The sequence below is a fragment of the Ursus americanus genome, chromosome X (genome assembly GCF_024610735.1).
Source record: "Ursus americanus isolate L20-20 chromosome X, mUrsAme1.1.p, whole genome shotgun sequence".
NCBI lineage: Eukaryota > Metazoa > Chordata > Mammalia > Carnivora > Ursidae > Ursus > Ursus americanus.
In genome coordinates this window covers 64,298,024-64,311,412 of record NC_142164.1, presented here as the reverse complement: position 1 = coordinate 64,311,412, position 13,389 = coordinate 64,298,024, and the positions used below count along the sequence as shown (strand labels likewise).

At 37.8% G+C, this 13,389-nt stretch overlaps 1 protein-coding gene across 4 annotated transcripts in view; it reads left to right on the top strand.

Annotated features, from left to right (window-relative positions):
- The first annotated feature begins 621 nt into the window (after positions 1 to 621).
- The window catches only part of CHIC1 (cysteine rich hydrophobic domain 1), a 61,568-nt gene continuing 48,800 nt past the window's right edge, over positions 622 to 13,389 (top strand). For all 4 annotated transcript variants that reach the window (XM_045788492.2, XM_045788491.2, XM_087860203.1 and 1 more), the window contains exon 1: positions 622 to 1,066. In XM_045788492.2, coding sequence (XP_045644448.1) covers positions 783 to 1,066 — 284 coding nt within the window. In that variant the 5' untranslated portion in view covers positions 622 to 782. The remainder of the gene's footprint in view (positions 1,067 to 13,389) is intronic.

Genomic DNA, 13,389 nt, shown 5'->3' with positions numbered 1-13,389 from the left:
TTTAAAACCAGGTCTGCCATTTAATAACTCCATGACCTTGGGCACGTTACTTATCCTCCATGCACCTAGGTCTCCTACCTGTAAAGCGAGATCATTCTGGTATATATCCCATGCAGTTGTGAAGTATTAAATGAGATATGCACAAAGAGTGCTTAGCACAGTCCCAGGCACTTACTGAGTCTTCTATTAAGTATTACAGTAGGAGTAGAAGTAGTAATAGAAAGTTTCCTCTTCAGTAAAATGTTAATAAAAATGCCTCCCAGGGTGGCAAAATTCTGATACAAAAGTCTTTTAAGCTGTAATGCTGAACAAACAAACGTAAGGGATTGGTATATACCTTGAGATATCTGGGGCAAAGTTCTAACCTCACGTTACAGAATATGCATTCCCCGCACTGGGTGGGGGTGTGTGGTAAATAATACCCACTACCAATTAACTGGAAATAAAGCCGGAAGATACGTCCCCCGGCCCCAAGCAGCACAAGCCCAAAGAGCAGTATTAAGCACAGAACCCGCCAACCGGGCCTCGATAATTCCCTGGAGTTCACCTCTAACGCCCCCCTTCCTTCAGAGCCGCGCAAGCGTAGACTGATTTTGTTCCTCTCTCCCTCGTGCCCCCGCCTCCAACCCCCGCCCCGCGTCTGCCCCAACACGCAGGCGCATCTCTTCAAATCCTGTCCCTACCCCTGTCCTTTCTCTTCATTTTGTTCCCCCTCCTCTTCCAGCACCTCGGCAGGTTCAAACTCTTCTCCGCGAGGGTGGCGGCGATCGAGAGGTCACGTGATGAGCATCCTGCTGCCCAACATGGCGGAGTTCGACACCATCTCGGAACTGGAGGAGGAGGAAGAAGAAGCGGCAACGTCGTCGTCGTCGCCGTCGTCGTCGTCGTCGGTATCGGGGCCCGACGACGACGAGGAAGATGAGGAGGACGAGGAAGAAGAGGAGGACGAAGAAGAAGAGGAGGAGGAGGAGGAGACGCCGCCCCCGCCTCGGGTAGTGAGTGAGGAGCATCTGCGGAGATATGCCCCCGATCCTGTATTGGTGCGGGGCGCCGGCCACATCACTGTGTAAGCAAGAGGGGGCCATGGGGTTTGAAAAAGCTGAGATTTGTCGACAGAGGAATGAGAAGGTGGTCGAGGGGCCTGTGGGGTGGGGGAGGGCTGACTGAGGCATACAGTTAGAAAAGGACACCTGGTCTAAACCGAGGGAGATAGGTGAAAAGGAAGTGAGGAGAATGCAAATGTGATGCACCAACATCAGGTAAAGAGTGAGTATAGGACAGGGAGGTTAGAGGTTTGCGAGCCAGAGGGATTGGAGTAGAGGTGAATCTCCTTGCTTCTGTGTATGCTGGCAAGAAATAGTCTTTAAACTGCAGGATGTACCCGAGGCTTCTTTGCTGCTAAGATTGGTGTGTAGTGGAACACGGTTACTGCTGTGACATGTGACAAGACCTAGGCTTGGATTCTTCAAAACAGAAACATGATATGTTTTGTGAATAATATTATAGAATATCCACCTGCCCACATATTCATTCATCCGTTCTGCCTATCTAATCCTTATATGAATGAATATAATAATCCTTTCCATGTCTTGATAACTCCTCATTCTGACATTCATTAAATATCTGACAATTAGAAGTTCAGATTAAGAGGCAGTTGTGAAAAGTAAAAGAGCAATAGATTGAGAGTGGGGGCTCTTGGAAGTTAGTCGCAGCTTTGCTTCTTACTGGCCCTGTGACCTTGCTCAGGTTACTTCCTATTTCTGGGCCTTAATTTCTCCATCTGTAAAAATGAGGGGTGTGGGATAGATGGTTTCCAAAGCCTTTCAGCTCTCAGAAAAGTTAAGATACCTATAGGAGATTTTGTATGCCCAAATATTAAATATGCAGACAAGAAATACTTAATGAAATTATTCTCCCAGGAGCTGAGGTTGATTTTTCTGAAAAGTTATGCAGAGTGACTTTTTTAAAAATGGAAATCTTGGATCATATTTGAGGAAATAAAAGGAGGAGGGACCTCATAGCATAGTAGTTGCAAAGCAAAAGAAAATTTTAATGGCTCTCCGGGCTTTGAAGAGTGCTTTTTCTTTTTTATGTGCTTGGGTTATAAATGCTTGGAAGTTTGAGTGTGTGTCGTGTTCATCCTCTTAACTATGCTGTCTTTTCCTGCATTTTCCTATCACTGCCTCTAATTTTGATAATGGCTCACCTAGTCCCTTCGCTTTTCAGTTTAGTTCATATTATCAGAAATCGTATATCATAATATGCAACACCTCCCCCCATCATGTTAACATTTAATTTTAACATGTTAAATATTTTTATTGTAATATACTTTTGTGATCTTTCCATGAAATTTTGAAATTGTGGAAGAGTTTGGGAAGATTTTTAGACCTGCTTTTTGGTTAGGCAATTATTTTAACACAATTTCTCTTGGTCCAAGAATGTTGCAGATAGCCTACAATGATCAGATGCCAGCCTACTGCGCTGTTTTACTTTTATTCCTTTCATCACTAGGGAGACAATTTATTACTCAAACTAATTATGATTCTGGCACCAAACGTTATTTTCATGCAGACTATTTCACATGACTGAACGGAAAAAACAGGTTTTATTCCAGTCTATAATTTTATATTCCCAACATTCTTCCCCCTCCTTATTTTCTAACATTCAGAAAACAGAGGAGGAGCAAGGAAACAGAATTTAAGTAACCAAAAACTTATTTGGGGTTCCAGTCTACTCTTCACACAATCATGGTGAAGTACTTATCAACCTATTTTCGAATAAAAGCAAAGCACTGACATTTGCTATATCCCGGGCCTTGTGATTGGTATGATGTCCCTCCCAGCTTAAAAATTCTGGAATTAGGAGTGTGAAGTAGTGGTGCTTGCTGGAAGTTAACCGTTGGTATTAATTGAAGCCAAAACCTGAAAAGCAGCAAACCAGTACTTGAACCACTAACCAATGTATATAGTTTGGAAAATTATTTAGTTGTATTGTATACATTCTGTCAACTGAAAAGCACATTCGATGTTAAATGTCTGAGATCTGAAAAAAAATTAAATGTTTAGGAGAAAGTTTTACTGAATCTGAGAAACTGGTAAAGTATGATCCTTATGAAACAGTTAATCTAATTCTGAAGCATCGAAAGTAATCAGCTTCTGTTAAATTTTTTTCTAGCATGTGAGTGTTAGAGTTGTCCTATCTGAATGAAATATTTCTTATTCTCTCCTACCTCTTATTTTTTCCATTCTCTGTGTAGTCGTCTATTCTATAGAGGACTTTGTTTCAAACTCAGTATATCTTAAGCTATCATTTTCCCTCTCCACATTGGCTGTGCATTCCAGTTGCCCCATTTCTGATCCCGATACCACTACTCTAAACTTCTGGGGTAGTGTTTCACATCCTTGAGTCATTTTAACTTTTCCTTTTCCTTGACGTGTCTAGTGCTACTCTGTCCCAAATTATGTCATCATATCTTTTGAAATGTCTATTAGATTTTTCGTTTTCTTCATTTCTACTGGCACCACTCTAGTTTAGGTTACATCTGAATTCTTACGCTCTCTTCTTCCAGCCTCAGACGTCAAGGAGTTCCTTTGCTTGTCCAAAGCTCACTGCTTCACTTGTGCCTTCTGTACCCTTCTCTTCCAGCCTCCTCCCAAATCTTGCTCCATCAGGCAGCCCTATCTCTCTAATATTACCTCTCTCTGCATCAGCCTATAAACATATTCAGAGTTTCTCTCTTTCTTTAAAAACAAAATAAAACAAAGCTTTCCTAGACCTATGTTCCCCTTTAGCTACTGTTTTGTCTTTCTTCCTTCCTTCTCCAGATTTCTTAAGAGTAGCTACATTCACCATATCTATTTCCTTTTCACCCCTCTGTAACCTGGATTCTGCCATCATGACCACAGCATAAGGGGCAGGGGAGAACTAGCCTTGTTAAGATCACCATGACCCTCTTGTTCCTACATTAGTGGGCATTTTTCATTCCCTGTCTTTCTGGTCCTCACTGTAGTATATGACACTTATGATGACTCCCTCTTTTTTGGAGGCTTCTATTCTAGGGGTCACAAACACACAAGCCTTCAGAGGTAATAGAGGACACAGAAAATGGTGCACCATAAGTAATGATGGGGTCTTAGTTGAACTGGAAGGTGGTATATGTTTTGCCTAAAGGTATTCAAATTCTGATTTTGTAAAAACATTTTGCCAGTCAAACACACCTAGGAATTCCTTGGCCACTTCACTCTCCTGGGTCTCCCTGTATTTTTCTGGTGATTCTTAAACTCTCTCATTTGTGGGCTTCTCTTACTCTCTTGACCCTTGAATGCCAGTGGTCTCTGAGGTTTTCTTCTCAACCTGCTACTCTTCTCATTCCCTATTCTGCCTAGATGATCTCATCTTGATTCTCATGGTTTCAATTATCTGACATCTCCCAAATATTTATCTCTGTACCGCACTTTGCTCAGACTTTCACCTGGGCTTCCTCACCTGACAGCCCACCGTCATCCTGAGTTCAGCATATTCAAAACAGAATTTATCCCCCCTCACCCTCTTACACCTCCATCCCAACCCCTCAAAAAAATCCCTCCTATTTCTGTGTCTTCCATCTCAGTTAAATATACCTTCACCTATCTTGTTATTGATCCTTGGTTCCTCTTTCTCACTTATGCTTATCAGCAAATATTATTAATATATGATCTAAAAATTTCCTCTTTTCCTCCCTACCAGCACTTCCCTGATTTGGGCCCCTTTCACCACCCTAACCAATCAACTTGCCTTGACTCTAAACTCCATAACATGGCATATAGAACTGGACCCAGCCTATCTGTCAGCCTAATCTGCTGACATTTCCCCTCGTGGCTTGTATTTTCCTGTTCATAGCTTGCTGTTTCTTATCTCTTTGCCTCTGCTCAAGCTGGGACCTCCATCTAGAATTCCAGTATCCACTGTCCTTACCCCAGCTTTCCATATGTCACCACCCCCTGCAAGTCTTCTCTGCCCCCACTAAATTGTAAGTTGCAATAGCAGTAACAGTTTTTAGTTCCCTCTGGATCCTCATGGCCTAGCACAGTGCTTGCCCTGAAGTAGACAATCAATAAAAGTGAGTTGAAGGAATATTGGTTCACTTTAGTAACACTCAATATTCCTACCATAATGCATGCTATATTTTAGGCCCTCAGCAAATACTAGTTACTTGAATTATGCTGTGGAGAGTACTTCTGATTCTGAGCAAAGATCTATATGAGTACAGTAATATCACCAGTCCCAGTGATGGGGGTTATGACATGGCCTTACCTCTGAAATCTTTGTTAAGGCTTCAGAATACCCCTATCTGTATCATCTTAACATATTGGCTTTTTAGTTACTTTAAAAAGATAGTAATCTTTTAATGTGGAATTAATTATATTTTTTAAGAAGCAGAATAAGCTAACCATACTAATTTTAATTCCAATTCTAAGATGGTGAGGATGAATGGATATTTGGGGATTTTTTTCCTTAAAAAAATATATATGGCAAAATTAACTCTACAGGTTTGAGTTTATAGAAACAGACATAATGAAATGCCTCTTGGAAATATTGTTTCAGAAATACTATACATCTGAGTGATATAACTGAGTATCTACCACTTTTCTTCTTGATATTTCTAGGCTAAGTTTTTGGATCCAATGTATTGAAATACAAGGATAATTATAATCTCATGAGATCTTTTATTTATAGGCATTATCACACTCTTCATAGTACTTAAAACATACAGGGGCACCTGGGTGGCTCAGTCAGTTAAGCATCTGCCTTCAACTAAGGTCATGATCTTGGGGTCCTGGGATCAAGCCCTGCATCTGGCTCCCTGCTCAGCAGGGACTCTGCTTCTACCTCTTCTTCTCCCTCTCACCTTCACCCCCACCCCGGCTCATGCAGACGCTCTCTCTTTCTCAAATAAATATATAAAATCTTTTTAAACACCAACATATAGATATTTACCCTTGATAGTAGATCTGTATAGAAGATAGTAAAGATGATAGGTTACCAATTCTTATAAAACTTGTCTCATTAAAATTATTCTATAAGAGCTAAAGTTATTCCATATAGAATTGAAAAAGATGGCCAAATTTGCCAAACACTGCATTTCTCCAAAAACTTAGACAGCAATTATTGATACTTCTCAAGTCGGTTAATAGAAGGCCTTGTCTATAAACAGTTGTCTTTGAGGAATTACAGTGATGTATTGTTAATATGTGTTTGTATAAGGTAAATATTTTGCAAGATTTTAGAATACTGAAGCTATGGTAACTTGCCATTTTACAGTGTGGCAAGACATGATTATTCTCATATAAAATATTAAAGAGACTTAACTATAATGTTTTTGAAAATATCTTTGAATTTTATGGCATAGGCTTTTCTTTTTCATGGTATAGTAAATAAAGTTCAATGTATACACTTCAGAATTGTTACTAGAAGTACAAGTTTTCTAGTGAAATCATGTTTCTTGTTGGCAGAATTTTACTTGTTTGATCTGTTTTCTTAAAAACCTGAACAAATAAACTTTAATTTGTATAGGGCTTTCAAAGGCTGGTGTGTAGCCATTTCCAAAAGGATTAAAAACAGTGAGGGGTGTGGGGAGGGAGAGAGGAGGGAAGAGCAACTAAGAGGACCTATCCTTCTTTGCTTCAGTTTCCTTTACTCCAAAGAATCATCCAAGAAATTAAACACTTAACAGATAAAATACAGTCATTAGGAACCACCAGCTAGGACAGCTTCAAACACATAATAGGCTCTATATTTAATGAGGCTGATAAAATGGACAGTGTGAGAAGTTCCCAAGTGCGCATTTGTCTAATGCTGAAAAACCCCACGTCTCGACTAATGCCTATTGCTAATCAGTAATGGGTAGATGATCTTGTCTAACCTCTGTGGACACACAGTTCTTAATAGTTTGTTTATGAAACAGAGCTGAGGTGTTTATTCAGCAGCAGCCATTTCAACATTTTCCTAGTAGCTAACAAGTGAAATGTTGTGCCTAAGGTTATTTGAGTTAAGTATTCTTTTTAAGTGCTGAGTCTCTAATGAAGAAAGATAAAAGAAATCCCTGGTAGGCAAGAATAGGATTGCTACTGTCTTTTAGCCAAAATTTTGAGAGTGTATCAAGCCTAGTTTGCCTATATTTATACCTTTTGAAATAGATATATATACGTATAGGCTTTAAAGGAGTATTTTTAAAAGTAAAATGACTCTTTCCTTACCATTTCTAATATACTTTTTATATTTTAGAAAAGACAGTCCCTTTTTATATTAAAGAAGAATATTAGTAATGTGAATATAGCAAGTATATATTGAGAACTTGAGCACTGGCATAAGCACTATGAAGAATACAGGAAATTGCGTATGGATTCAGAGCACAAGGAGCCCAAAGTGGCCAAGTGGCCATCTTAATTCCCACTTCAACAGAATCATGTTTGCTGGTGCACTGTTGGATTTCTCCCTTTGGAACTAGGTCCTCTAGGACAGTAGAGCGTAAACCCATGAGAACAGGAAACAAGATTTTTGCAAGTAGGTCACTAGAGGTAATAGTGGTATGGTGTCTGTTTCTACCTGTTGATTCCTGGACCCCCAGACTCATGCATCCTGCCTATCGGAGAATGAACACCATATACTGGATGCTGATTCAGAATATAGGCAGTCTTCTGGTGAACCTTGTCAGTACCCTTCAAGGTGATGCTAGTACCTACCTGCCACTGTAACCAGGTCTTCGAAAAGCCAGTCCCCTGTTGTATCAAGCTAGCTGGTTCAGGATTGTAGGCAACATGGTAAGACCTGTGAATTCCAAAAAAAACCCAAAAAACAAAACAAAACAACAACAAAAAAAAAACAAGACAGGAAAAAAGCAAAGTACAAGCCTTGTTTTACAAAACTAACGGGAAAATTGCTTTTAAGATATTGCTATAGAGCAGCAAAAAATAATGGGAAATATTTAATTAGCTATCGAATTGTATATAGTATAGATTAGAAGCAGCTGTGAGCATTCAGAGAAAGGGGAAATCCATAAAAGCTTGAACATTCAAGGCATTATAGCAGGGGTTGGGGCTTGACTTGAGCCTTGAAGATTCCACAGGATTTAAACTAGGGAGGAGAAGCAAAAGGAGCCACCTGAGCAAAGACAACAGCCAATATGGCAGTTGCAGTGGAAGGGAAGGAATCATTACGAGAATGATTTCAAAGTAACAAATAACAGGATTTGGAGCCACCTTAGAACAAGCAAGCTGCAAAAAATAGGAGAAGGAAGGTGCAAAACCAATACCAAGGTCTAGGTTAAAGAGAGTCAGTGTGTCATCGATAGAGATGACAAATTCGAAAGGGGGGCTAGTTTCCAATTAAAAGATAACATTTAATTTTAGACATGTTTTACTTGAGGTGGTATTGCTTTTAGCAAGATATCTAAATAGAAGTTTTTAATATGCAATTACAGACCAAAGAATGTTGGAAAATGCAGAACTAGAGATATAGATTTGATGGTCATCAGCATAGAAGTGATATCAAAGCTACTAAACATAGATGGACTGTTAAAGTTCACTTAGAAAGACAAGCAGATGACTAAAAGCTAAATTTTTGGAAAAGACAAGAATGTTAGAGGAGAGTGAAAGGATGGGAGAGTGTTAGGGAGTGATCAATAGTGTGGCAAAGCTACAAACGGGAAAAGTTCTAGGAAGAGAACATAAAATTGGCAATAAATAAGACATGATGAACTTGTCTTTCTGAATAAATTTACTCAGTAAGAGATTATTTTCAGTAAAGTGACAGCATCATAAGGGAAATTCTAAACAGTTAAAAAAAAAGGAGGGAATATTAAGGAAGTGGAAACAGGGATGAAGTTCACTTGTTCCCAGATGCAAAGAGAATAGCAAAGCTCAGAATTTTTAAAATAATAAAAATATTCCATATATTTTAAGAGATACATCTGTCTATATCCTCTACATACTTGATACCTAATAAAAGAATGGCAGCTTGGAAAATCTCTGATGGCAGCAATCTCTAATGGGGGTAGGAACATGGTTTTTTAATTGTTATATTAGTTTCGGGTGTATAATACAGTGTTCACCAATTCTATACATTCTCAGTATTCATCAAGATTAAGTGTACTCTTAATCCCCTTTGTTCATTTTACCCACCCCCCCACCCACCTCCCTCCTGGCAACCACCAGTTTATTCTCTGCATTTAGCGGTCTATTTTTGGTTTGTCTCTTTTCTCCTTTGTTCGTTTGTGATGTTTCTTAAATTCCACATATGAGTGAAATCATGTTATTTGTCTTCCTCTGGCTGACTTATTTCACTTAGTATTATATCCTCTGGGTCCATCCATGTTGTTCCAAATGACAAGATTTCATTCTTTCTTATGGCTGAGTAATATTCCAGTGTGTGTGTGTGTGTGTGTGTGTGTGTGTGTGTGTGTGAGAGAGAGAGAGAGAGAGAGAGAGAGAGAGAGAGAGAGAGAGATTTTCTTAGCCATTCACCTATGGCTGGATACTTGGGTTGCTTCCGTATCTTGGTTCTTATAAATAATTCTACAATAAACATAGGGTGTATATATCTTTTCAAATTAGTGGTTTTGTTTTCTTTGGTTAAATACACAGTAGTAGAAATACTGGATCATATGGTAATTCTATTTTTAATTTTGTGAGGAACCTCCACACTGTTTTCCACAATGGCTGCACCAGTTTGCATTCCCACCAACAGTGTATGAGGGTTCCTTTTTCTCCACAGCCTCACCAACACTTGTTATTTCTTGTGACTTTGATTTTAGTCATACTGACAAGGGTAAAGTAATACTTCATTGTAGTTTTAATTTGCACTTCCCTGAATATTAATGATGTTGACCATCTTTTCATGTGTCTGTTGACCATCTAAATGTCTTCTTGGGAAAAATGTCTGTTCAGGTCCTCTGCCCATTTTTAATCAGATTTGTTTTCCTGGTGTTGAATTGTATAAGTTCTTTACATATTTTAGATATTAACCCTTCATTGGATATATCATTTACAAATATCTTCTCCCATTCAGTAGGTTGCCTTTTGGTTTTGTTGATGGTTTTCTTCACTGTGCAAAAGCTTTTTATTTTGGTGTAGTCCCAATAGTTTAATTTTACTTTTGTTTCCATTACCAGAAGAGACATATCTAGAAAAATGTTTCTATAACCAATGTCAAAGAAATTACTGCCAGTGTTTTCTCCCAGGAATTTTATGGTATTGGGTCTCACATTTAGGTCTTTAATCTATTTGGGGTTTATTTTTGATCCGGTGTAAGAAAGTGGTCCAGTTTCATTCTTTTGCATGTAGCTCTCCAGTTTTCCCAGCACCATTTGTCAAAGTCTTTTTCCCATTGGTTTTTTTTTTTTTTGCCTCTTTTGTTGGAGATTAATTGACCATAAAATCATGGGTTTATTTCTGGACTCTTATTCTTTACCATTGATCTGTGTGTCTGTTTTTGTGCCAGTACCATACCATTTTGATTACTATAGCTTTGTAGTATATCTTGAAATCTGGGATTTTGATGACTCCAGTTTTGTTCTTATTCAAGATTGCTGTGGCTATTCAGAGTCTTTTGTGGTTCCATACAAATCTTAAAATTATTTGTTCTAGTTCTGTGAAAATTGTTATTGGTATTTTGATAAGGATTGCATTAAATCTGTAGATTGTTTTGGGTAGTATGGATATTCTAACCATATTGGTTCTTCCAAGCTATGATCATGAAATACATTTCCATTTGTTTATGTCATCAAATTTCTTTCAACAGTGTATCAGTTTTCTGAGTATGGGTCATTCACCTCCTGGGTTCAGTTTATTCCTAGCTATTTTATTCTATTTGGTGTATAGTAAATGGGATTATTTTCTTAATTTCTTCTTCTGTTACTTTCATTATTAGTATATACATGCAAAAGATTTCTGTATATTAATTTTGTATCCTGTGACTTTATTGAATTCATTAAGTAGTTATAGTAGGTTTTTGGTGAAGTCTTTAGGGTTTTCTATATACAGTATCATACCATCTGCAAATAGGGTAAGTTTTGAGTCTTGCTTACCGATTTGGATGCCTTTTTTTTCTTGTCTGATTTCTGTGGCTAGAACATCTAGTACTATATTGAATAAAGGTGATGAGGGTGGACATCTCTGTCTTGTTCAGATCAGGAAACACTGAGAGCTTTTCACCATTGAGTATGATGTTTGCTGTGAGTTTTTCCATACATGGCCTTTATGGTGTTGAGGTGTGTTCCCTCTGAACCTACTTTGTTGAGACTTTTTTATCATGAGGAAATGTTGTACTTTATCAAATGCTTTTTCTGCATTTATTGAGATAATCACATAGTTCTTATCCTTTCTCTTGCTGATGTGATATAGCACATTGATTGATCTGCAAACATTGAACCACATTTAAACATCCTTGGACTAAATCCCAATTGATTGTGGGCAATGATTTTTTTAAGGTATTGTTGGATTCAGTTTGCTATTATTTTATCAAGGATTTTTGCGTCTATGTTCATCAAAAATATTGGCCTGTAGTTTTCTCTCTTTTTTTGTAGTGTCTTTTTCTGGTTTTGGTATCAGGGTAATGCTTCCTTGTAGAATAAATTTGGAAACTTTCCTTCCTTTTCTATCTTTTGTAATACTTTGCAAAGAATAGGTATTAATTTTTCTTTAAATTTTTGGTAGAATTCACTTGTGAATCCATCTGGTTCCAGACTTTTGTGTGTTGGGGTTTTTTTGATTACTGAATCAATTCCATTGTTAGTAGTAATTGGTTTGTCAAATTTTCTGTTTCTTTCTGCTTCAGTTTTGGAAGGTTATGTGTTTCTAGGAATTTATCCATTTCTTCTAGCTTGTCCAATTTGTTGACAAATAATTTTTCATAATATTTTCTTATAATCCTTTGTATTTCTGTGGTGTCAGTTGTTATTTCTCCCCTTTATTTCTGATTTTATTTAATTGTGCCCTCTGTCTTCCTTTTTCTGTGAGTATGGTTAAAGATTTGTCAATTTTTTTAAATCTTTTCAAAGAACCAACCCCTGGTTTCAATGATTGCTTCCATTATTTTTTTTAGACTCTATTTTTTTAAAGATTTTATTTATTTATTTGAGAGAGCAGAGCGAGAGAGAGCGAGAGCACACGAATGGGGGAAGGCACAGAGGGAGAGGGAGAAGCAGGCTCCCCCTGAGCAGGGAGCTCGACATGGGGCTCAATCCCAGGACTCTGGGATCATGACCTGAGCCAAATTGGGCAGACGCTTAACCAGCTGAGCCATCCAAGTGCCCCTTCTCTGTTCCTTTCTTGTCTTGCTCTCTTCTCTTGTGGTTTGGTGGCTTTCTTTAGTGATGTGTTTGGGTTCTTTTCTCTTTATTTTTTGTGTATCTATTACAGATGTTTGATTTGTGGTTGCTGTTAGGTTCATACATAATGTGCACATAGCAATCTATATTAAGTTGATGTTTGCTTAAGTTTGAAGCCATTTTAAAAGCACTAAAGTTTTACTCCTCCCCTCACATTTTATCTATATGATGTCATACTTTACATCCTTTGATTTTGTAAAACCCTTCACTGATTTTTATTGATAATATTGATTTTAGTACTTTTGTGCTTTAATCTCGATGCTGGTTTTATAACTGATTAATCAACTACTTTTATTTTGTTGGTATTTACCTGTGAAATTTTTTCCGTTCATAGTTTTCTTACTCCTGATAATGGCCTTTTTTTTTCTATTCAAAGAATTCCCTTTAATGTTTCTTGTGAGGCTGGTTTAGTTTTGATGAATGCCTTTAAGTTTTGTTTGTGAAACTATCTCTCCTTCTATTCTGAATGATATCCTTGCTGGGTAAAGTATTCTTGGTTGCACATGTTTTCCTTCCAACACTTTGAATATATCATGCCACTCTCTTCTGGCCTATAAAGTTTCTGCTGATAGCCTTATGGGGTTCCCCTTGTATGTAACTCTTTTCTGTTTTGTTTATAGTTCTCTCTTTCTTTATCACTACTTTTTGACATTTTAGTTATTATGTGTCTTGGTGTGCCCCTCCTTTGGTGGATTTTGCTGGGGACTCTTACCTCCTGGATCTGGATATCTCTTTCCTTCCCTAGATTAAGGAAGTTTTCAGCTTCTTTCTTCAAATAAATTTTCTGCCCCCTTTTCTCTCTCTTGTCCTTTTGGAATCCCTATAATGTGAATGTTATTATACTAGATGATGTTACTGAGTTTTTTTAATCTATTGTCAGTTTTAATTTTTTTTTTCTTTTTGCTGTCCAGCTTGGTTGCTTTCCATTGTTCTGTCTTCTAGGTCGATGATAAATTCTTCATAAATTCTCCTGCCTCTAATCTGCTATTGATTCCTTCTAGTGTATTTTTATTTCAGTTATTGAG